General features: G+C 55.7%; 2 protein-coding genes across 5 annotated transcripts in view; both read right to left on the reverse strand.

Moving 5' to 3' along the window:
* TfAP-2 (transcription factor AP-2) overlaps window positions 1-24,886 on the reverse strand; it is a 287,300-nt gene that overhangs the window by 233,225 nt on the left and 29,189 nt on the right. The window lies entirely within an intron of this gene.
* Window positions 1,924-15,083, reverse strand: LOC138371922 (uro-adherence factor A-like). The gene is made up of 8 exons (XM_069336975.1): window positions 14,957-15,083; window positions 13,539-13,561; window positions 11,450-11,692; window positions 10,076-10,489; window positions 3,791-4,522; window positions 3,648-3,759; window positions 2,063-3,519; window positions 1,924-1,929 (listed from the first exon to the last, which is right to left on the reverse strand). Exons 1-8 carry the CDS (start codon window positions 15,081-15,083, stop codon window positions 1,924-1,926), a joined length of 3,114 nt encoding a protein of 1,037 aa, XP_069193076.1.

Genomic DNA, 24,886 nt, shown 5'->3' on the forward strand with positions numbered 1-24,886 from the left:
GGCTGAGGTCTGTGGACTCATCAAGGAGCTGGCTGAGGTCTGTGGACTCATCAAGGAGCTGGCTGAGGTCTGTGGACTCATCAAGGAGCTGGCTGAGGTCTGTGGACTCATCAAGGAGCTGGCTGAGGTCTGTGGACTCAACAAGGAGCTGGCTGAGGTCTGTGGACTCATGAAGGAGCTGGCTGAGGTCTGTGGACTCATGAAGGAACTGGCTGAGGTCTGTGGACTCATGAAGGAGGTGGCTGAGATCTGTGGCCTCAACAAGGAGCTGGCTGAGGTCTGTGGACTCATCAAGGAGATGGCTGAGGTCTGTGGCCTCAACAAGGAGCTGGCTGAGGTCTGTAGACTCATCAAGGAGCTGGCTGAGGTCTGTGGACTCATCAAGGAGCTGGCTGAGGTCTGTGGACTCATCAAGGAGCTGGCTGAGGTCTGTGGACTCAACAAGGAGCTGGCTGAGGTCTGTGGACTCAACAAGGAGCTGGCTGAGGTCTGTGGACTCATGAAGGAGCTGGCTGAGGTCTGTGGGCTCATGAAGGAGCTGGCTGAGGTCTGTGGACTCATGAAGGAGCTGGCTGAGGTCTGTGGCCTCAACAAGGAGCTGGCTGAGGTCTGTGGACTCATCAAGGAGCTGGCTGAGGTCTGTGGCCTCAACAAGGAGCTGGCTGAGGTCTGTAGACTCATCAAGGAGCTGGCTGAGGTCTGTGGACTCATCAAGGAGCTGGCTGAGGTCTGTGAACTCATCAAGGAGCTGGCTGAGGTCTGTGGACTCATCAAGGAGCTGGCTGAGGTCTGTGGACTCATCAAGGAGCTGGCTGAGGTCTGTGGACTCATCAAGGAGCTGGCTGAGGTCTGTGGACTCATCAAGGAGCTGGCTGAGGTCTGTGAACTCATCAAGGAGCTGGCTGAGGTCTGTGGACTCATCAAGGAGCTGGCTGAGGGCTGTGGACTCATCAAGGAGCTGGCTGAGGTCTGTGGACTCATCAAGGAGCTGGCTGAGGTCTATGGACTCATCAAGGAGCTGGCTGAGGGCTGTGGACTCATCAAGGAGCTGGCTGAGGGCTGTGGACTCATCAAGGAGCTGGCTGAGGTCTGTGGACTCATCAAGGAGCTGGCTGAGGTCTGTGGACTCATCAAGGAGCTGGCTGAGGTCTGTGGACTCATCAAGGAATTGGCTGAGGGCTGTGGACTCATCAAGGAGCTGGCAGAGGGCTGTGGACTCATCAAGGAGCTGGCTGAGGTCTGTGGACTCATCAAGGAGCTGGCTGAGGTCTGTGGACTCATCAAGGAGCTGGCTGAGGTCTGTGAACTCATCAAGGAGCTGGCTGAGGTCTGTGGACTCATCAAGGAGCTGGCTGAGGGCTGTGGACTCATCAAGGAGCTGGCTGAGGTCTGTGGACTCATCAAGGAGCTGGCTGAGGGCTGTGGACTCATCAAGGAGCTGGCTGAGGGCTGTGGACTCATCAAGGAGCTGGCTGAGGGCTGTGGACTCATCAAGGAGCTGGCTGAGGTCTGTGGACTCATCAAGGAGCTGGCTGAGGTCTGTGGACTCATCAAGGAGCTGGCTGAGGTCTGTGGACTCATCAAGGAGTTGGCTGAGGGCTGTGGACTCATCAAGGAGCTGGCAGAGGGCTGTGGACTCAACAAGGAGCTGGCTGAGGTCTGTGGACTCAACAAGGAGCTGGCTGAGGTCTGTGGACTCATCAAGGTGCTGGCTGAGGTCTGTGGACTCAACAAGGAGCTCGCTGAGGTCTGTGGACTCATCAAGGAGCTGGCTGAGGTCTGTGAATTCATCAAGGAGCTGGCTGAGGTCTGTGGACTCATCAAGGAGCTGGCTGAGGTCTGTGAATTCATCAAGGAGCTGGCTGAGGTCTGTGGACTCATCAAGGAGCTGGCTGAGGTCTGTGGACTCATCAAGGAGCTGGCTTAGGTCTGTGAATTCATCAAGGAGCTGGCTGAGGTCTGTGGACTCATCAAGGAGCTGGCTGAGGTCTGTGGACTCATCAAAGAGCTGGCTGAGGTCTGTGAATTCATCAAGGAGCTGGCTGAGGTCTGTGGACTCAACAAGGAGCTGGCTGAGGTCTGTGGACTCATCAAGGAGCTGGCTGAGGTCTGTGGACTCATCAAGGAGCTGGCTGAGGTCTGTGGACTCATCAAGGAGCTGGCTGAGGTCTGTGGACTCAACAAGGAGCTGGCTGAGGTCTGTGGACTCATCAAGGAGCTGGCTGAGGTCTGTGGACTCAACAAGGAGCTGGCTGAGGTCTGTGGACTCATCAAGGAGCTGGGTGAGGTCTGTGGACTCAACAAGGAGCTGGCTGAGGTCTGTGGACTCATCAAGGAGCTGGCTGAGGTCTGTGGACTCAACAAGGAGCTGGCTGAGGTCTGTGGACTCATCAAGGAGCTGGCTGAGGTCTGTGAATTCATCAAGGAGCTGGCTGAGGTCTGTGGACTCATCAAGGAGCTGGCTGAGGTCTGTGGACTCATCAAGGAGCTGGCTGAGGTCTGTGGACTCATCAAGGAGCTGGCTGAGGGCTGTGGACTCATCAAGGAGCTGGCTGAGGGCTGTGGACTCATCAAGGAGCTGGCTGAGGTCTGTGGACTCATCAAGGAGCTGGCTGAGGTCTGTGGACTCATCAAGGAGCTGGCTGAGGGCTGTGGACTCATCAAGGAGCTGGCTGAGGTCTGTGGACTCATCAAGGAGCTGGCTGAGGTCTGTGGACTCATCAAGGAGCTGGCTGAGGTCTGTGGACTCATCAAGGAGCTGGCTGAGGTCTGTGGACTCAACAAGGAGCTGGCTGAGGTCTGTGGACTCATCAAGGAGCTGGCTGAGGTCTGTGGACTCATCAAGGAGCTGGCTGAGGTCTGTGGACTCATCAAGGAGCTGGCTGAGGTCTGTGGACTCATCAAAGAGCTGGCTGAGGTCTGTAGACTCATCAAGGAGCTGGCTGAGGTCTGTGGACTCATCAAGGAGCTGGCTGAGGTCTGTGGACTCATCAAGGAGCTGGCTGAGGTCTGTGGACTCAACAAGGAGCTGGCTGAGGTCTGTGGACTCATCAAGGAGCTGGCTGAGGTCTGTGGACTCAACAAGGAGCTGGCTGAGGTCTGTGGACTCATGAAGGAGCTGGCTGAGGTCTGTGGACTCAACAAGGAGCTGGCTGAGGTCTGTGGACTCATCAAGGAGCTGGCTGAGGTCTGCGAATTCATCAAGGAGCTGGCTGAGGTCTGTGGACTCATCAAGGAGCTGGCTGAGGTCTGTGGACTCATCAAGGAGCTGGCTGAGGTCTGTGGACTCATCAAGGAGCTGGCTGAGGTCTGTGGACTCATCAAGGAGCTGGCTGAGGGCTGTGGACTCATCAAGGAGCTGGCTGAGGTCTGTGGACTCATCAAGGAGCTGGCTGAGGGCTGTGGACTCATCAAGGAGCTGGCTGAGGTCTGTGGACTCATCAAGGAGCTGGCTGAGGGCTGTGGACTCATCAAGGAGCTGGCTGAGGTCTGTAGACTCATCAAGGAGCTGGCTGAGGTCTGTGGACTCATCAAGGAGCTGGCTGAGGGCTGTGGACTAATCAAGGAGCTGGCTGAGGGCTGTGGACTCATCAAGGAGCTGGCTGAGGTCTGTGGACTCATCAAGGAGCTGGCTGAGGTCTGTGGACTCATCAAGGAGCTGGCTGAGGGCTGTGGACTCATCAAGGAGCTGGCTGAGGTCTGTGGACTCATCAAGGAGCTGGCTGGGGTCTGTGGACTCATCAAGGAGCTGGCTGAGGTCTGTGGACTCAACAAGGAGCTGGCTGAGGGCTGTGGACTCATCAAGGAGCTGGCTGAGGTCTGTGGACTCATCAAGGAGCTGGCTGAGGTCTGTGGACTCATCAAGGAGCTGGCTGAGGGCTGTGGACTCATCAAGGAGCTGGCTGAGGTCTGTGGACTCATCAAGGAGCTGGCTGGGGTCTGTGGACTCATCAAGGAGCTGGCTGAGGTCTGTGGACTCAACAAGGAGCTGGCTGAGGTCTGTGGACTCATCAAGGAGCTGGCTGAGGTCTGTGGACTCATCAAGGAGCTGGCTGAGGTCTGTGGACTCATCAAGGAGCTGGCTGAGGTCTGTGGACTCATCAAGGAGCTGGCTGAGGTCTGTGGACTCAACAAGGAGCTGGCTGAGGTCTGTGGACTCATCAAGGAGCTGGCTGAGGTCTGTGGACTCATCAAGGAGCTGGCTGAGGTCTGTGGACTCATCAAGGAGCTGGCTGAGGTCTGTGGACTCATCAAGGAGCTGGCTGAGGTCTGTGGACTCATCAAGGAGCTGGCTGAGGTCTGTGGACTCATCAAGGAGCTGGCAGAGGGCTGTGGACTCAACAAGGAGCTGGCTGAGGTCTGTGGACTCAACAAGGAGCTGGCTGAGGTCTGTGGACTCATCAAGGAGCTGGCTGAGGTCTGTGGACTCATCAAGGAGCTGGCTGAGCAGATTACAAAGAACTAACAACGGTGTACAGACGCAGGCAGTTATGAGAGCAGACTTAATGGAAAATGCTTCCTTCTGTTGAGGTTATCTTGAGATGATTTCGGGGCTTAACGTCCCCGCGGCCCGGTCCTCGACCTGGCCTCCTTTTTGTTACACACCCCAAGGAAGCAACCCGTAGCAGCTGTCTAAATCCCAGGTACCTATTTACTGCTAGGTGAACAGGGACATCAGGGTGATTGAAACATTTTGTCCATTTGTCTCCGCCTCCACCGGGGATTGAACCCGGAACGTCAGGACTACGAATCCGAAGCGCTGTCCACCCAGCTGTCAGGCGCCCTTGACCGTAAGTGTTTTATCAAATCTTGACGAAAAGGTTTCAAAAGGTTGTAATAATATCGTCCTGAGTAAAGTCCATCCTTAACTTAACATTTATAATACAAGAGAAGCAACGAGGAAGATTGAGACAGTTGACTTTACTTTGGCGTAAAGAATAGGTGAGGATCTTAAGCTTTAAGTCTCAGCAAAGCTTATATATGCTCTCAGATGCTCGCTTGGGTCGAATGTTTCTCTCGTTCCTGCCACTTTAACCATCTGAAGCGAGTGTGTGTGTGTGTGTGTGTGTGTGTGTGTGTGTGTGTGTGTGTGTGTGTGTGCGTGCGTGTGTGTGTGTGTGTGTGTGTGTGTGTGTGTGTGTGTGTGTGTGTTTACTAGTTGTGTTTTTGCGGGGGTTGAGCTTTGCTCTTTCGGCCCGCCTCTCAACTGTCAATCAACTGTTTACTAACTACTTTTTTTTTTCCCCACACCACACACACACACACACCCCCAGGAAGCAGCCCGTGACAGCTGACTAACTCCCAGGTACCTATTTACTGCTAGGTAACAGGGGCACTTAGGGTGAAAGAAACTTTGCCCATTTGTTTCTGCCTCGTGCGGGAATCGAACCCGCGCCACAGAATTACGAGTCCTGCGCGCTATCCACCAGGCTACGAGGCCCCTTGTGTGTGTGTGTGTGTGTGTGTGTGTGTGTGTGTGTGTGTGTGTGTGTGTGTGTGTGTGTGTGTGTGTGTGTGTGTGTGTGTGTTTGTGTGTAGCCATAGACAAGGATGCACCACAGACATTTGAATAGTCTGATCCTTCACGTGATGACTGGTCAGTCACGACATATACAAGGCTCACAGTGTGTATATCCCCCCCCCCCCCCCCGAGAGACAGAAGGTCAGTATGGCCATACACACACACGACACAACATGTACGTGGATTAGGTTAAGTATTTACGCCACTAAGAGCCTCGGGCCGTGTGGTCTCTACGGAACCCCTGGTAGAGTCAAAGTTCACAAACAGCGATGCGGTTGGCTTGCACCCCCACGTTCTTCACAAGTCTCTTAAAACCTACAACTGGGTCATTTTGGATTCACTTATTTGAGTGCCTCACCGGAGACGACCTAGACCCCAACATGGCTTGAGTGTTGCGTGTTATCATGTGAGACTGTGGCTTCCCTCACACAAGACATTTGGTCGGATCTCTGTGCTTAATCCGGAAGAAGAGGCACAGGTAAAGAAGCTGCCATCTGACTGTAGTCATCTTAGGTCCATGCCAGTAAACTTGATAAAATAATTGAGTCATCTCGAACCAATTCCTGAATTTGCGTTCCGTTCATTTTTCTTGACTTTTCCGTAAACTGTGCAAGGTTCATATATATATATATATATATATATATATATATATATATATATATATATATATATATATATATATATATATATATATATATATATATATATATCCTTAGCAACACGTCAGTCATGGAAGTTACCCTGAACTTTCTACCTATGGGGTTGAAGGTCTCTCGACTGCTGCATCTTGTGGGAAACTTCGCGAACTTGGGGGTCATCGCGAGAAAGGGTCACACTAGCAGAGATGAAAATCAGTGACCCAGCAAAACCACACAGCTTGCCCCCCCCTCTAGTGGATGTCCCATCTCCCTCTGAGATTTACGAGGTCGTCCACCACATGAATCCCAGAGAGAGACAAGAGATAGCTTGATAGAAGGGTGTGGAAGTAGAGATGAATCTCAACCAATGCGGATAACAGGGGGGGGGGGGGGGGGGGGGAGGGAGGAACCATTGATGAGAGGAAAAGGAGTTGTTGTAGAGGATCCTGATAAGGAAACCGACTCCCAAACACCCGTATCTTAAGTCACAACTGTCGAACTGATTGGCTCCAGCTTGGTTCCACTGTACCTCTTAGATGAATCTCTCACAAGACCCGTGCTACCCCCTCTCGGTAGACTTCATTTCTAGGTTTTGGAAAATGCGGAACATGTTGCCTACCCATGCACGCCACACCACTAGATACCACGACGCCTTAATGAATAGTTTGAGTCTGCCCTCTCTCCCCTCTGGTCAGGAAAGAGGCTACACTTGCCCTCTTGGTTATAGTTATGCAGCAGACCTTCCAAGACATCAGGAAGCTGCTTATTGAAATGGTAAGGAGGTGAGGAATGAGCAGCGCCAGAGAAAGGGGAATGGGCATAGGGTGGATAAGTGAGAGAAGAGGAAGAGGCGGGGAATGTAGTGGGGGGAAAGGAAGAAGAGAAGACGTGAGGGGGGATAGAGAAGAAGAAGAAGGAAGGGAAAAATAAATAGGATAGCGAACCCCAAAGGATGATAAAGCTTGGAATGAGAGTGAGGGGAGATGAGAGAGGCAAATCAGAGTGGACAGAGAAGTAATGAATGATTACGTAAGAGGAGAAATGAAGGAGAAGGACAGTGTGGGACGGGAGACTGGAACAGGAGAAATGTTGACCGCGGGAAAGGAGACATAAGAAGATAATCAAGACAATAATATGTTAGATAAAACGTTTAAAAGTGTTAAGGGAAGAGACAGGATAGATAGAAGAGGAGAGAAAGGATGCGAGGAGATTGAGAGAAGGGAGGAGAGGCTTAGGGAGAGGCAGGAAGTATAGCCTGTGTTCACTGCAGGAGAGGCTCCCTGTTCACTGCAGGAGAGGCTCCCTGTTCACTGCAGGAGAGGCTCCCTGTTCACTGCAGGAGAGGCTCCCTGTTCACTGCAGGAGAGGCTCCTTATTCACTGCAGGAGAGGCTCGTTGTTCACTGCAGGAGAGGCTCCCTGTTCACTGCAGGAGAGGCTCCCTGTTCACTGCAGGAGAGGCTCCCTGTTCACTGCAGGAGAGGCTCCCTGTTCACTGCAGCAGAGGCTCCCCGTTCACTGCAGGAGAGGCCCCCTGTTCACTGCAGGAGAGGCTCCCTGTTCACTGCAGGAGAGGCTCCCTGTTCACTGCAGGAGAGGCTCCCTGTTCACTGCAGGAGAGGCTCCCTGTTTACTGCAGGAGAAGCTCACTGTTCATTGCAGGAGAGGCTCCTCCAGGGTGGTGGTGGGGGGGGGGGATGCCCGAGGCCACTGGAGCGTGCTGTTTGTGCTAGGGAGAGTTAGATGCCTACATGGGGAAGAGAAGGGGAGAGGTGGGGGAGGAGAAGGGGGAGAGGTGGGGGAAGAGAAGGGGAGAGGTGGGGGAGGGAAGAGAAGACGAGGGAGCGGGAATGAAACCAGGAGGGTAAGGGTGATAAAGAAGAGATAACAGAGTAATAGTTATTAGAGAGATGATGGAGGAGATAGTGAAACAGGGGAGGGGGGAGTGATAGTGAAACAGGGGAGGGGGGAGGGGGGAAGTCTGGCGAGCGGGCCCCAGAGACCTTACATAAGGGAGGGGGAGGTAATGGGGGGAAGGGGGGGCGTAGGTAAGGGGGTAATTATCAGGAGAAATAACTGGGAGGGATTACGACTATATTGCACTGGCCAGGGTACGAGGATAAGGATTTGGGATGGGACGGAGGGAAGGAATGGTGCCCCAATCACTTGTGGACGGTCGGGGATTGAACGCCGACCTGCAAGAAGCGAGACCGTCGCTCTACAAGGCCACTTCAAGAAGATGGAGAGGTGCAGGTGTAGGAACAATTTGGGAAATTGGGAATATAGAGGGCGTTATGATAGCAGGCGGGCGGTCTGCCTTGCTGACACGGTGTGTGAGTTATGATAGCAGGCGGGCTGTCCGCCTTGCTGATACGATATGTGAGTTATGATAGCAGGCGGGCTGTCCGCCTTGCTGACACGATATGTGAACTATGATAGCAGGCGGGCTGTCCGCCTTGCTGACACGATATGTGAACTATGATAGCAGGCGGGCTGTCCGCCTTGCTGAACGATGTGTTTGTGTTCGATAGCTAAGCTAGGCTCGCTCTCCTTTCTCAGAGAGCTGCCAGTGTCTTTAAGGCTAATTAATCCCCTGCATCTCAACATATATGAGTATCTATAGATGAATACTGTGAAGTATCCACACATATATATATACTCTCTGAGGCTGGTGTGCGTGTATTCATCTTCTGTTTAATTATTTTTGTGGGGAGGAGGTGGTTTTGGTATGTATTTCATCTTGGAATTACATGTTGTAGGGCCCGGTTTTTATCGAGTAGATCGAGTCTCTTGGGCCACCAGCTGTGGGAGTGGGGCGTCTCATCTTGGGCCACCAGCTGTGGGAGTGGGGCGTCTCATCTTGGGCCACCAGCTGTGGGAGTGGGGTGTCTCATCTTGGGCCACCAGCTGTGGGAGTGGGGCGTGTCATCTTGGGCCACCAGCTGTGGGAGCTGGACGTCTCATCTTGGGCCACTAGCTGTGGGAGTGGGGCGTCTCATCTTGGGCCACCAGCTGTGGGAATGGGGCGTCTCATCTTGGGCCACCAGCTGTGGGAGTGGGGCGTGTCATCTTGGGCCACCAGCTGTGGGAGCTGGACGTCTCATCTTGGGCCACTAGCTGTGGGAGTGGGGCGTCTCATCTTGGGCCACCAGCTGTGGGAATGGGGCGTCTCATCTTGGGCCACCAGCTGTGGGAGTGGGGCGTCTCATCTTGGGCCACCAGCTGTGGGAGTGGGGCGTCTCATCTTGGGCCACCAGCTGTGGGAGCGGGGCGTCACATCTTGGAGTAATCTGTCTAACATTGGATCTTCTAACATGTCGATCGTATTCCACACCCTGGTGGTGGCTTGGTGCTGTAGTCTGATGTTTAGTGGCTGTGTTTCTCGAGGCCCTCACGCAGCTGCTGGATTGTCTAGGCAGTGAGCGGTAGTCTGCTGCTCTTCTTAGCTTCGTTTGGTACTGTCCGTAATGTTGCACGTTAGTTTTCGTCAAGGAACATAGTGGTACTGGAGGTTGTTATTTGAGATACGAACATATATATATATATATATATATATATATATATATATATATATATATATAGTTGTCAAAACTAATGGGCTTTGTGTTGCTCTTTACAATGTGTATTATTTGGAACTTTAGTTCGTTGGTACTTATTTTCCGTTGGAATTGGAATTCATGTTCCAGTTCTGTTATCGACTTGAATGTGTAATTTCTCTTTCTGTGGCGGGACAAACATTCTCTATGTTCCTCCTGGTGTATTCTCAATATTTTTTATCCCAGTTCTTCCCAGTTCCCTGTTCTTGTTGTCTGTTTTCCTTCAGTATATTTCCTGAGGCGTCCTTGATGTGAGGGGCTTCCTCGGCGGAGGATTCTTCGGCGGAGGCTTCTTCGGCGGAGGCTTCTTCAGCGGAAGGCTTCCTCGGTGGAGGCGTCTTCGGCGGAGGATTCTTCGGCGGAGGATTCTTCGGCGGAGGCGTCCTCGACGGAGGATTCTTCGGCGGAGGATTCTTCAGCGGAAGGCTTCCTCGGTGGAGGCGTCTTCGGCGGAGGATTCTTCGGCGGAGGATTCTTCGGCGGAGGCGTCCTCGACGGAGGATTCTTCGGCGGAGGATTCTTCAGCGGAAGGCTTCCTCGGTGGAGGCGTCTTCGGCGGAGGATTCTTCGGCGGAGGATTCTTCGGCGGAAGGCTTCCTCGGTGGAGGCTTCCTCGGTAGAGGCTTCCTCGGTAGAGGCTTCCTCGGTAGAGGCTTCCTCGGTAGAGGCTTCCTCGGTAGAGGCTTCCTCGGTGGAGGCGTCCTCGGCAGAGGCTTCCGTTTGGGGTTTTATCACCTTATTTTCCCGAACTTTCCCGGGCTTTTGTAGTCTGTATTTGGCTTGACATGTCCCCACCCGCACCCAATGTCACCCCCACCCCAAACTGTCCCTGATTGGGGGTGGGGGGTGGTGGAGGGGGGGAAGGGCTGACCCTGAAAGCTATACCAGAACAAGTTATCTTGCAACAGCTGCTGGAGCCTTGATATGCACAAATACTGAGCAGTAACATGTTGCGGGCCTTGCGCTTCTCCTGTCTGCACTCTGCTACCCTGAGCAACCAGCTGCCGCCCCTCTGCTGCCTGACATGGTGTGTGTGTGCGTGTGTGTGTGTGTGTGTGTGTGTGTGTGTGTGTGTGTGTGTGTGTGTGTGTGTGTGTGTGTGCGTGTGCGTGTGTGTGTTTCACCTAGTTGTTTTCACCTAGTTGTGTTTGCGGGGGTTGAGCTTTGCTCTTTCGGCCCGCCTCTCAACTGTCAATCAACTGTTTACTAACTACTACTTTTTTTTTCCACACCACACACACACACACACCCCAGGAAGCAGCCCGTGACAGCTGACTAACTCCCAGGTACCTGTTTACTGCTAGGTAACAGGGGCATTCAGGGTGAAAGAAACTTTGCCCATTTGTTTCTGCCTCGTGCGGGAATCGAACCCGCGCCACAGAATTACTAGTCCTGCGCGCTATCCACCAGGCTACGAGGCCCCCTCGTAGCTGGAGCCTTTGTGTGTGTGTGTGCGTGTGCACTCGCCTATTTGCATACTTGCAGAATCGAGCTTTAGCCATTGGACCCGGCTTTTCTAGCCACCGGGGTGGGGGGTGGGGGTGGGGGGGCTCCACGATGGGGCTGCATACTCTGAGACTGGTCTGACGTTGGCGGTGTACAGGTATCTAAATGCCCTCTTATTTAGGTTTGTGTACGATCTGCTGACTTGACTACTGGCACTCTGACTTGTCAGAGTGCCAGTATGCTGCTGACTTGTGCCAGAGTGCCGCTGAAGTTACGTATACGCGCCTCCAGAATTGGGTTTGGTGCTGTGTTCACGCCCATGGCCTCTTCTCTAGTCGACACAGGGAGGCAAAAGTGTCCCTTCAGCGTGTACTGTGCTTCTGGTCTCCTGTCGGCTGTTCCAATTTCCACTATTTTACACTTCTGTGTGTTGAGCTCTAATAGCCAGTTGCCGCACCAGCTCTGCAGCTTGTCCAAGTCCTCTTGGATCATCTTACACGCGTCATCCGCAAACATTGACGTATGGGATTCCATAAGTGGGGGTGAAGGTGAGAGTGCGTGCGCAATGAGTGCGTGCGCAATGAGTGCGTGCGGAGGTGTGGAGGGTAACTGCTGCGTGTGACTGGGAGCGTTTACCATGGGAGGGGGTGTTGTGGGAGTGTTGGGGGGGGGGAGGGAGGGAGGACACGTGTATACATGATAGTCACTTCAGGTGACCATGTGCCGGCCTGTGTGTGTGTGTGTGTGTGTGTGTGTGTGTGTGTGTGTGTGTGTGTGTGTGTGTGTGTGTGTGTGTGTGTGTGTGTGTGTAAGACGTGCAGACACGGCAGGCAGCCAGGCGTGTCGTCCCCCCCCCCACCATCCCTGGATCACTCCCTCCCCCCCACCTCAACACCACCCGTGGATCACCCCCCCCCCTTGGGAACATCACCCCACCTCCCCCTTTATGGATCACCCCTCCTCCTTACCCCTGAACCACCCCCCTCCCCGCCCCTAACCCCCCCCCCGTCTCCCACACATTGACCCCTCCCCCTCCCCACCCCTGGCTCATCCCTCCCCACCCCAGGATCACCCCCCCCCCTTCCCAACCCCAGGATCACCTACAACCCCAAAAATAGGCCATGAATGCCATTATATAAATCACATAACCATCGAAGTAGTCCCCCCCCCAAAAAAAAAACAATTAAAGGTTTCAAGAACAAGGCTCCGAGGCATTAGCAAAATAAACAACTTGATATTGACAAACATTATAGAAACAACAATCTATCAATATACACGAATATTACATATAGTGCTCTTGCATATGAACTGTTCCACCCATCTATTCCAAATATTGCACTATCACATGACTCCCAAGCGGAGTATAAACCATGTACACAAACTGGAAATTGCAGACCTAATTTCCTTTCTCGAGATTCTAAGTCAAATATATCAAGAAACAAAAATCCTCACCCCTCCCCCTCCCCCTTACCGACTGGTGTAACACATGGGAATGATGCATGTGTCATGGAAGCCTGGTCAAGGACCGGGCCGCGGGGACGCTAAGCCCCGAAATCATCTCAAGATTACCTCAAGATGATACTCTGAACCCACTGGGCAAGGTAGGTTCAGACACCACAGAGAGGTATCAGAATCCACCCTGAATGTGAATCCGATACATACAGGGTGTATGTTCTACATTACTTACATACATACTGTTACGGACCCGAATCCAGCGTCCGAGCACGGAGCAGTGACGACCACGCCATCTGTGGGTCAGCTCCCGAAACCCCCTCCAAATGGACGACGACACCTGGTGAGGACGAGGTGTACTGGCCACGAGGGCCAGTTTCCAGTCCTGTTCAGCTCACAACACAGCCGCTGCTGACCTCTGGTGAGGTGGTGCTCAGACAACAACGCCATCTATGGAGTGGATACGTCGGGCGTTTGTGTCTGAGCCTGTGAGATGCTTTTGTGTGTCCCTGTTATTGATGACGTGTCTGCTTACAGAGTCGACCTGGGACTGCTGTAATGGAAGTTGAGTCAGTCTACCCAAGGCAGCCGTCTCGACACCAAGTGTTTTGCTGCAGCAGCTGTGAGTCGCCTCCCGGATGAACACTGTGGTGTTACCCTGCCAGTGAAGTGGCAGTTGAAGGATTGTCGTACCCGGGACTGACTGGTGGAGACGCTTAACCACTGGGGTATTGCAAAAAGGAGAGTGATCTGTGGTATCACACGAGGCTCCTGACTAGGGCGCTACCCTAGTACCGCTCGTGGAGTGGCCTAACCAGCGTTGCTGATTCGGAACCTGCCAGCCATCTGCTGGACTTGTGGTTAACGGCCTCCACGGCGGTGCCCCAGTGGAACTGTGTTTTGGCTGACCTGTGGCCGGGGTAGACTCAGCTTCTCGAAGGATTCGTCGTGAGGCCACGAGAGCACCGAGAGGATCCAGGGTCTTCAGAAGAAGACGACAGTGTATTATAGTGTTTATACCCCCCCCCCACCGTGTAATCGTTTATATATATTTATTGGTGACGGTGATCATTATATTATGTTAAGTTTTTTACTTTATTTCCCTTCCCCTTTTAATTTACTTGCGTTACGGATCACATCCCTTGAAAGCCACTACTGGCTTGGGGCCGGATACCCTTCCTCTAACAACATCAGAGTAAGAACCCAGTTGCGACCCGAGAGGGCCGTAACACATACATACAGCTGTATGTTCACTAGCTGTATGGGACAGTCAACATACAGTTGTAGCCTTGAGCTGTGCGCATATGGTCAATGCCTTGACGAAACATTGAAATGTAATGCAGTGTTCAGAGAGGACTCGATAGCTTTCGACAGAAGTCTGACACACAGGCCTTAAATAGAAGATACTTGATGTAGATATCTGATATCTGAAATAGATATCTGATATCTGAAATAGATAGCTGATATCTGAAATAGATAGCTGACATCTGAAATAGATAGCTGACATCTGAAATAGATAGTTGATATCTGAAATAGATAGTTGATATCTGAAATAGATATCTGATATCTGAAATAGATAGCTGATATCTGAAATAGATATCTGAACTGACATGATTTTTTTTTTCAACAGAGCAGCCAAGTTCATCATTACCAGCAACCTGGGTGTCAGAATAGAACTGAAAATTAGAGTATTATCTTGAGGTTATCTTGAGACGATTTCGGGGCTTAGCGTCCCCGCGGCCCGGACCTCGACCAGGCTTCCTTTTTTGTTACACCCCCCCCTCCCCAGGAAGCAGCCCGTTGCAGCTGTCTAACTGCCAGGTACCTATTTACTGCTAGGTGAACAGGAGCATCAGGGTGAAATGTGCTAGAAATAGTGCTAGTTTAGGTCCCAAGTGCTAGTTTAGGTTCCAAGTGCTAGTTTAGGTCCCTGGCGCTGCTTACCTTAACAGGTGTGTGGCAGTTGACTTATGGAATTCCATTTTTTTCTTTGCAATTGGTGAAATGCATTCTGTATTCTCGCTCCCCCTCCCACGCTGGTGGTGAGAGGGTGGGAGGGGGTGGGAGGGGATAGGAGAGGATGGGAGGGGGTGTGCCACTTGACACACTCCCACGCAGTAGGCGGGGGGAGGGGGTGTCAGGGCCCTGTGCTCTACCTGGGATATCCCCCCCCCCACGCTGGGGTGGGTGGGGGGGGGGAGGGCTGGAGGCACAGCTGAGACACTCCCACGCAATTAGCAGGGGGGTAGGGGGGAGGGGGGAAATAGTGCCGCCTGAGACACTCCCAGGCAATAAGTAGAGGACGGTGGGAGGCTGGTGGCTCAGCCGAGACACTCCCACGCACATAGCTGATAGCGGCCCTCCCTTGAACTGTAGCCGGATTTTTTACGTCTTTTCCATGTCTCCCGTCTTTCTCCCCTCCCCCCCCCATAAGCCCCCTTCTCTCTCTCTCTCTCTCTCTCTCTCTCTCTCTCTCTCTCTCTCTCTCTCTCTCTCTCTCTCTCTCTCTCTCTCTACGCACCCATGAGTCTCACAAGGTGTGGCGCTGAATACGCAAGTAAGTCTTTGCATATAGACTGGTATCCATTGGTGGGATGACCTGGTTCTTTGTGGGGGAGGGTGGCAGGGGGTGGGGAGGGCAGCAGGGGGTGGGGAGGGCAGCAGGGGGTGGGGAGGGTAGCAGGGGGTGGGGAGGGCAGCAGGGGGTGGGGAGGGTAGCAGGGGGTGGGGAGGGCAGCAGGGGGTGGGGAGGGTAGCAGGGGGTGGGGAGGGCAGCAGGGGGTGGGGAGGGTAGCAGGGGGTGGGGAGGGCAGCAGGGGGTGGGGAGGGCAGCAGGGGGTGGGGAGGGCAGCAGGGGGTGGGGAGGGCAGCAGGGGGTGGGGAGGGTAGCAGGGGGTGGGGAGGGCAGCAGGGGGTGGGGAGGGCAGCAGGGGGTGGGGAGGGTAGCAGGGGGTGGGGAGGGTAGCAGGGGGTGGGGAGGGCAGCAGGGGGTGGGGAGGGCAGCAGGGGGTGGGGAGGGCAGCAGGGGGTGGGGAGGGTAGCAGGGGGTGGGGAGGGTAGCAGGGGGTGGGGAGGGCAGCAGGGTGTGGGGAGGGCAGCAGGAGAGGAGAGGGGGAGAGCACAACTAGCCTCCCCAGCTGTGCCACCACAGGCCAGAGCCCCGTGCGGGTACTCATGGTCTGGCCCTCCCAGCACTCTCCTCCTAGGCTCCCTTTCTCTTGCAACTTTCTCCTCCCTCCCCCCCCCCCTTTCCCTACACCATCCTCCTCCCCTTACATCAACCATTCCCCTCCCTCATCGTGAAGAAGGGGAGTTTAATACAGGTCCATAGGACCCCCCCCTCCCTAAATCACATTAACGTGACACATCAATGACAAAATCAACTTTTAGCAGCGCCTCGAACAAGCATCCAGTATATCATGTCGTGGTACGAGGGTTAACTATAAGGTATAAGGTGAAGTCCCACATATATATATATATATATATATATATATATATATATATATATATATATATATATATATATATATATATATATATATATATATATATATATATATGACGGCTGGTTCGAGTCACCTCATTGCTTCCTGTTGATGTTCTTACCGGAGACTCGAGGTTCTGAGACGTTCAGCTGGACGCAATTGCTGACCTTCGCCGGGTGAGGTGAGGGGAAAAAAACTGGGGTAGGAACGTAGGATATTTTTACTGGTGACGACAGCTGCTGCTGCAGCAGTCGGGGAGGGGGGGGGGGAGGGGTTCGTTATGACAGAGGTCCTTGGGCCACCTCCCCGCTGCTGCTGCTGCTGCTGCTGCTGCTGCTGCTGTTGTGGTCCCCAGCCACACAAGAGCGACACTTCGCAGACACAAGGTGCTACTTCGTAAACACAAGATGATACTTCGTAGATGGTCGGCCGGGTCGTGAGGAAGTAGCTTCAACGAGGGAGGGGCCAGGTTCAACGAGGGAGGGGCCAGGTTCAACGAGGGGGGAGCCAGGTTCAACGTGGGGGGAGCCAGGTTCAACGAGGGGGGAGCCAGGTTCAACGAGGGGGGAGGCAGGTTCAACGAGGGGGGAGGCAGGTTCAACGAGGGGGGAGCCAGGTTCAACGAGGGGGGAGCCAGGTTCAACGAGGGAGGAGCCAGTTTCAATTGCACCGTGAGGGAGCTTCAACGAAACGGGCAGCAGGTTGGGGCGAGTGACGGTGTATCCCGTCCTCTCCAGTTGTCATAACGTTACAGAAACGACGTGCTAAACTGCCCGAAGCCAACCTACCCGGTGGACACACGCAAAGCAAACAGGGTCAGGGGCCGCTATAGTACATCATATTTTGAGTCCGTTGGGGGATTTTGGCGAGGAAATGCGATGTTTTATTCCGGAACGACGTCGACAAGGATTGGAGATTGAGGGTGGGTGATTGGGGTGGGTGATTGGGGTGGGTGATTGGGGTGTACTCCAGGGTGTATATTGCACTGTCAGGGGGGAGGAGGAAGTAGTGGAGGTGTAGGGGGGAGGGGGGGTTGAAGGTGGTACATGGTTGGGGGTGGGTTCATGGGGGAGGAGAGAGGGGGGGGAAAGGTATCAATCTTTTAAGAAATCACGATTTTTCTAGAGGGAGTTAGTTCTAATTGTCTAAGAAAGAGCTGAGACAGACTAGGAAGTATTTTGCTGTTTCCTGTACAACTTCTCAGGAAAAGACTTGAATTAGAGAAGTTGATCAGTGTTCCAACACGTAAGAAACAGGTTCACGACAGGAACGAGCGAGTGTAGTGGGGGATCTGCCGCAGAAGACTGTCCAACCTGTCCTCTGAAAAATAACGTCGCTTTTGGCCGTTTGCCCGTATGGCCGAAAGTGGACGTAATTTGGAAATGGAAAAAAATGAAAATAAATTTGAGATTTTTTTTAACAACAGTAAGTTAAGGGTCCTCTGGCAGGTTAGGTGGGCAGGAAATTATCATAAAGTTTTAAAACTTTATGAAAAACGTTAATTGAAAGTTTCCTCTCCTAACCTTTCCGAGTAAGCCGGACGACTCAAACAGAAAACGGGACAGTACGTCACTTTTGTGAGTCGGTTTCATTTCAAATTACGTCCACTTTTGACCATAGCGCATACCAGCGAAAAGCGACGTTATTTTTAAGAGGACGGGTTGAACTGTCAGCGGAAGGAGGCGGCTCTTAACGACCCAAGACATAACCTGTTTTAGAGAGCAATCAACGAGACAAAAATCTTTACAAACAGTAACAATCGCAGCTACCCAGCTCCCCCCCCCACACATCTGGAAATGAAGAAGCGACGAGGTTTCGGTCCGTCGTGGGACCAATCACGCGACTTGATAATTTGTTTAATTATATATACAAAAATTCTTACATTCTTGTAAAGCCACTAGCGAAATACGACCCGCCGAATCACTTAACAACCAGGTACCCATTTTAATGTTGGGTAAACAGAGGCTACAGTTAAGATTTGGCGACGGGTAAATCCTCCCCGGCCAGGATACGAACCCAGGATAAAGCTCTCGCGAAACGTCAGGCCAGTGGCTTACCATTACGCCACGGGGACTGCGTGATAACCGGAGACTTCAACGCGGTTTGGTAATGATCCAGGACGCGCGGAAACATTGTCGTTTCTTCCCTACCAGATGTGCAGCTCTGGTAATCAACTCCTCAGCCTCGTTCTTGTAAATCATCGTCTTGAGACAATCTGTCGTATTTCTACATCTGGCTCTCCAGCAGCTAAACTGAAGGAGTTGGCTTCACTAAATATCAGTCCTGGGCAGCTGAAGCCTCGACCTGGCTTCCAACCATTAATGTCCTCCAAATGTGCACGTGTGTAAAATGGCCTTATTTACTGACAGCAATATAAATTAAAGCATTCAATAATTGAATTAACAGAGCAATTAGAAAATGTGTGTGTGTACTCACCTACCCGCCTCTCAACTGTCAATCAACTGGTGTACAGGTTCCTGAGCCTACTGGGCTCTATCATATCTACACTTGAAACTGTGTATGAAGTCAGCCTCCACCACATGTGTGTGTGTGTGTGTGTGTGTGGGGGGGGGGGGGAAGACACTGTAAAAACAGTAAACAAAGTGTGCTGTATCACCTTGTCACGGCAGACAGTGATGGAACATTTTCCTCTTTACCATCACTGTCGTCGTGCCCGGTCAGTGAATTCCTCTTCCCCAAGGGTCCCCACGACCCCATGCGTCGTGGAGGTCGCTGAGAGAGTGGCGGGCGTGGAGGACGCTGAGAGAGTGGCGGGCGTGGAGGTCGCTGGGAGAGTGGCGGGCGTGGAGGTCGCTGGGAGAGTGGCGGGCGTGGAGGACGCTGAGAGAGCGGCGGGCGTGGAGGTCGCTGAGAGAGCGGCGGGCGTGGAGGACGCTGAGAGAGTGGCGGGCGTGGAGGTCGCTGAGAGAGTGGCGGGCGTGGAGGACGCTGAAAGAGCGGCGGGCGTGGAGGTCGCTGAGAGAGCGGCGGGCGTGGAGGACGCTGAGAGAGTGGCGGGCGTGGAGGTCGCTGAGAGAGTGGCGGGCGTGGAGGACGCTGAGAGAGTGGCGGGCGTGGAGGTCGCTGGGAGAGTGGCGGGCGTGGAGGACGCTGAGAGAGCGGCGGGCGTGGAGGACGCTGAGAGAGCGGCGGGCGTGGAGGCAGCTGAGAGAGCGGCGGGCGTGGAGGTCGCTGAGAGAGCGGCGGGCGTGGAGGTCGCTGAGAGAGTGGCGGGCGTGGAGGTCGCTGGGAGAGTGGCGGGCGTGGAGGACGCTGAGAGAGTGGCGGGCGTGGAGGCAGCTGAGAGAGCGGCGGGCGTGGAGGCAGCTGAGAGAGTGGCGGGCGTGGAGGCAGCTGAGAGAGTGGCGGGCGTGGAGGCAGCTGGGAGAGTGGCGGGCGTGGAGGACGCTGAGAGAGTGGCGGGCGTGGAGGTCGCTGAGAGAGTGGCGGGCGTGGAGGACGCTGAGAGAGTGGCGGGCGTGGAGGCAGCTGAGAGAGTGGCGGGCGTGGAGGTCGCTGAGAGAGCGGCGGGCGTGGAGGTCGCTGTGAGAGTGGCGGGCGTGGAGGACGCTGAGAGAGTGGCGGGCGTGGAGGTCGCTGAGAGAGTGGCGGGCGTGGAGGCAGCTGAGAGAGTGGCGGGCGTGGAGGTCGCTGAGAGAGTGGCGGGCGTGGAGGACGCTGAGAGAGTGGCGGGCGTGGAGGACGCTGAGAGAGCGGCGGGCGTGGAGGTCGCTTGGAGAGTGGCGGGCGTGGAGGCAGCTGAGAGAGTGGCGGGCGTGGAGGTCGCTGAGAGAGTGGCGGGCGTGGAGGACGCTGAGAGTGGCGGGCGTGGAGGACGCTGAGAGAGTGTCGGGCGTGGAGGACGCTGAGAGAGTGGCGGGCGTAGAGGTCGCTGAGAGAGTGGCGGGCGTGGAGGCAGCTGAGAGAGTGGCGGGCGTGGAGGTCGCTGAGAGAGTGGCGGGCGTGGAGGACGCTGAGAGAGTATCGGGCGTGGAGGACGCTGAGAGAGCGGCGGGCGTGGAGGTCGCTTGGAGAGTGGCGGGCGTGGAGGCAGCTGAGAGAGTGGCGGGCGTGGAGGTCGCTGAGAGAGTGGCGGGCGTGGAGGACGCTGAGAGTGGCGGGCGTGGAGGACGCTGAGAGAGTGGCGGGCGTGAAGGCAGCTGAGAGAGCGGCGGGCGTGGAGGCAGCTGAGAGAGCGGCGGGCGTGGAGGCAGCTGAGAGAGCGGCGGGCGTGGAGGTCGCTGAGAGAGTGGCGGGCGTGGAGGACGCTGAGAGAGTGGCGGGCGTAGAGGTCGCTGAGAGTGTGGCGGGCGTGGAGGACGCTGTGAGAGTGGCGGGCGTGGAGGTCGCTGAGAGAGCGGCGGGCGTGGGGGCAGCTGAGAGAGTGGCGGGCGTGGAGGCAGCTGAGAGAGCGGCGGGCGTGGAGGCACCTAGGAGAGTGGCGGGCGTGGAGGCAGCTGAGAGAGCGGCGGGCGTGGAGGCAGCTGAGAGAGTGGCGGGCGTGGAGGCAGCTGAGAGAGTGGCGGGCGTGGAGGACGCTGAGAGAGCGGCGGGCGTGGAGGACGCTGAGATAGCGGCGGGCGTGGAGGACGCTGAGAGAACGGCGGGCGTGGAGGCAGCTGAGTGGCGGGCGTGAAGGCAGCTGAGAGTGGCGGGCGTGAAGGCAGCTAAGAGAGTGGCGGGCGTGAAGGCAGCTGAGAGAGTGGCGGGCGTGGAGGTCGCTGAGAGAGTGGCGGGCGTGGAGGACGCTGAGAGAGCGGCGGGCGTGGAGGACGCTGAGAGAGCGGCGGGCGTGGAGGTCGCTGAGAGAGTGGCGGGCGTGGAGGACGCTGAGAGAGCGGCGGGCGTGGAGGACGCTGAGAGAGCGGCGGGCGTGGAGGTCGCTGAGAGAGTGGCGGGCGTGGAGGACGCTGAGAGAAAGGCGGGCGTGGAGGTCGCTGAGAGAGCGGCGGGCGTGGAGGTCGCTGAGAGAGAGGCGGGCGTGGAGGTCGCTGAGAGAGAGGCGGGCGTGGAGGACACTGAGAGAGAGGCGGGCGTGGAGGTCGCTGAGAGAGTGGCGGGCGTGGAGGACGCTGAGAGAGAGGCGGGCGTGGAGGCAGGTGGGAGAGAGGCGGGCGTGGAGGCAGGTGGGAGAGAGGCGGGCGTGGAGGACGCTGAGAGAGCGGCGGGCGTGGAGGACGCTGAGAGAGCGGCGGGCGTGGAGGACGCTGAGAGAGTGGCGGGCGTGGAGGCAGGTGGGAGAGAGGCGGGCGTGGAGGTCGCTGAGAGAGCGGCGGGCGTGGAGGCAGGTGGGAGAGAGGCGGGCGTGGAGGACACTGAGAGAGAGGCGGGCGTGGAGGTCGCTGAGAGAGTGGCGGGCGTGGAGGACGCTGAGAGAGAGGCGGGCGTGGAGGACGCTGAGAGAGTGGCGGGCGTGGAGGACGCTGAGAGAGCGGCGGGCGTGGAGGACGCTGAGAGAGCGGCGGGCGTGGAGGACGCTGAGAGAGTGGCGGGCGTGGAGGACGCTGAGAGAGTGACGGGCGTGGAGGCAGGTGGGAGAGAGGCGGGCGTGGAGGACGCTGAGAGAGAGGCGGGCGTGGAGGCAGGTGGGAGAGAGGCGGGCGTGGAGGCAGCTGGCCTAGCAGTTGGTGGTTAGTAACAAACCTGTATTGGCTCGCTCCGTCCTCCCAAGACGCAGCTACAACCTACAGGGCTAGCGACCTTCCGACGCACTTCTGTTGCTTCGAAACGTCACACAATGCAACGACGCCATTGTTGTCAACACAATGACGTCACATACAACCCAACGACGTCGACGTGACAAACACAACGACGCCGCACACAACACAACGACGTGGTCAACACAGCGACGTCGACGTGGTCAACACAACGACGTCGACGTGGTCAACACAACGACGTCGACGTGGTCAACACAGCGACGTCGACGTGGTCAACACAGCGACGTCGACGTGGTCAACACAGCGACGTCGACGTGGTCAACACAGCGACGTCGACGTGGTCAACACAACGACGTCGACGTGGTCAACACAGCGACGTCGACGTGGTCAACACAGCGACGTCGGCGTGGTCAACACAGCGACGTCGGCGTGGTCAACACAACGACGTCGGCGTGGTCAACACAGCGACGTCGGCGTGGTCAACACAACGACGTCGGCGTGGTCAACACAGCGACGTCGACGTGGTCAACACAGCGACGTCGACGTGGTCAACACAACGACGTCGGCGTGGTCAACACAACGACGTCGACGTGGTCAACACAACGACGTCGACGTGGTCAACACAACGACGTCGGCGTGGTCAACACAACGACGTCGGCGTGGTCAACACAGCGACGTCGACGTGGTCAACACAACGACGTCGGCGTGGTCAACACAGCGACGTCGACGTGGTCAACACAGCGACGTCGACGTGGTCAACACAGCGACGTCGTCGTGGTCAACACAGCGACGTCGGCGTGGTCAACACAGCGACGTCGACGTGGTCAACACAGGAGCAACAAAGGCGAGCAGTGAGGAGCCCCAGTTGGGGCCCGCAAGCGGCCCGACGACTCCTGTCTCACCGGCGGGAATTTCCTGCGGGCCTTCAGGGGCATCTCCCGCGCGCCTCCGTCATCCGCAGGCTGTTTCCGCTCAGCGCCCCCGGATCTCACTAGACGCTGAGCGCCCCCGGATCTCACTAGACGCTGAGCGCCCCCGGATCTCACTAGACGCTGAGCGCCCCCGGATCTCACTAGACGCTGAGCACCCCCGGATCTCACTAGACGCTCAGCGCCCCCGGATCTCACTAGACGCTGAGCGCCCCCGGATCTCGCAAGACGCTGAGCGCCCCCGGATCTCACTAGACGCTGAGCGCCCCCGGATCTCACTAGACGCTGAGCGCCCCCGGATCTCACTAGACGCTGAGCACCCCCGGATCTCACTAGACGCTCAGCGCCCCCGGATCTCACTAGACGCTCAGCGCCCCCGGATCTCACTAGACGCTCAGCGCCCCCGGATCTCACTAGACGCTGAGCGCCCCCGGATCTCGCAAGACGCTGAGCGCCCCCGGATCTCGCAAGACTCTGAGCGCCCCCGGATCTCACTAGACGCTGAGCGCCCCCGGATCTCACTAGACGCTGAGCGCCCCCGGATCTCACTAGACGCTGAGCGCCCCCGGATCTCGCAAGACTCTGAGAGCCCCCGGATCTCGCAAGACTCTGAGAGCCCCCGGATCTCACAAGAGGCTGAGCGCCCCCGGATCACACTAGACGCTGAATGCCGTAGGTGAAGATTTTAAAGCTCCCCCTTTTAACCCTCAGCGTTTCCAAGTACTCCGGGCTCGTGTGACGCAAGCGTCCCCCTGCTGGGCCGCATGCGTCATCCCGTAACGCAAGCCTCCCCCTGGTGGACCGCATGCGTCATCCCGTAACGCATCCTGTTCTGTGCAAGAAACTTGTCTACGCGCCTCCTGGTCCGTATGGATCGTCCTCTATGCAACCCGTCCGCCTAATAGAACGTCGTATTTTGACGTATCCTCTACTAAAGGCCCAAAATCGTCGTACTAGAAAACGGCTGGTGAAGTTGACGTACTGTCCCGTTTACTGTTTTGAGTCCCGTGGTTGGTTAGGATAAGGGCACTTTAGTACAGCAGTTTCTTGACGTTGTGAAATCTTAGGCTGCTGTGTGGGCGTCTCCAAGGTTCTCTTTGCGTGAAGGCGTCATCCTGTGGCTCCGGTTGTGTACTTGTGAGATCGCAAGGGCCGGCGGAATGGTCAGTGTACTAGCTAGCAGGGCGTGGCGTTGCTTAGAAAGCAAATTGGAAGCTCCCCGTACTTTGGCCTCCCAGCGTGGCCCCCGCTGGAAACCGGAGCGAGACAAAGCCGTCTCGTTTGTGACATTCGTCAAGCTGCGATGTATGTGGTTCCCCCCCAGGACCCCCTTAGTACCCTACAAGTGGCTTCCCCCAGGACCCCCTTAGTACCCTACATGTGGCTTCCCCCAGGACCCCCTTAGTACCCTACATGTGGCTTGTCCCAGGATCCCTTAATACCCTACATGTTGTTTCCCCCAGGACCCCCTTAGTACCCTACATGTGGCTTCCCCCAGGATCCCTTAGTACCCTACATGTGGCTTCCCCCAGGACCCCTTAGTGCCCTACATGTGGCTTCTCCCAGGACCCCCTTAGTACCCTACATGTGGCTTCCCCCAGTACCCCTTAGTACCATACATGTGGCTTCCCCCAGGACCCCTTAGTACCCCTGCATATATAAATTATAGAACCACCTCCTTAGGAACAATTATAGAGCTTCTCGAGTGCGTCACAAGTACCCTCCCCCAGAGTGCGCTCCGGCCTCCGGCGCTCTGCGCAGGACTGCTCCACCCACGTCGACGCAGCGACGCAGGAAATGACTGCGGAAGCCGTCCTGACCTGCATGGACTTATACTCCCCCCTCTATTCCACCTCGGCGAAACATGACGCGCATTGATACCGAGAAACGCAGCGCCACTATCGCATGCCTCATCCAAGGAAATCTTCCAGTACCGCAGGTATTCCTCTCCGGATTCTACTCATCATAGCCTGCGTTATCGCGGGAAGTGATAACGAACAATCTCTCCACTGGCGATGAGTCGCAAATAACGTGATGGAGACCCATTTTGGGGAATAATGGGGAAATGGGTGGACACCCCATTTCACCCACTAATCTGAAAACGAAGAATCGACGACATTTCGGTCCCGAAACGTCGTCTGTTCATCATTTTCAGGCGTGTGA

The sequence above is a fragment of the Procambarus clarkii genome, chromosome 37 (genome assembly GCF_040958095.1).
Source record: "Procambarus clarkii isolate CNS0578487 chromosome 37, FALCON_Pclarkii_2.0, whole genome shotgun sequence".
Lineage (NCBI taxonomy): Eukaryota > Metazoa > Arthropoda > Malacostraca > Decapoda > Cambaridae > Procambarus > Procambarus clarkii.

What these genes read in the sequence shown, in the direction of transcription:
- LOC138371922 (XM_069336975.1), bottom strand. Translation starts at nt 15,083, where the DNA reads ATGGGGGGGGGAGGGGAGAAAGACGGGAGACATGGAAAAGACGTAAAA. An exon ending in AGCCAAAACACAGTTCCACT is followed by an intron (nt 11,693 to 13,538) that starts GGGGCACCGCCG and finishes GACGCGTGTAAG; the next exon opens with ATGATCCAAGAGGACTTGGA. An exon ending in AGCTCCTTGATGAGTCCACA is followed by an intron (nt 3,760 to 3,790) that starts GCCCTCAGCCAG and finishes TTGAGTCCACAG; the next exon opens with ACCTCAGCCAGCTCCTTGAT.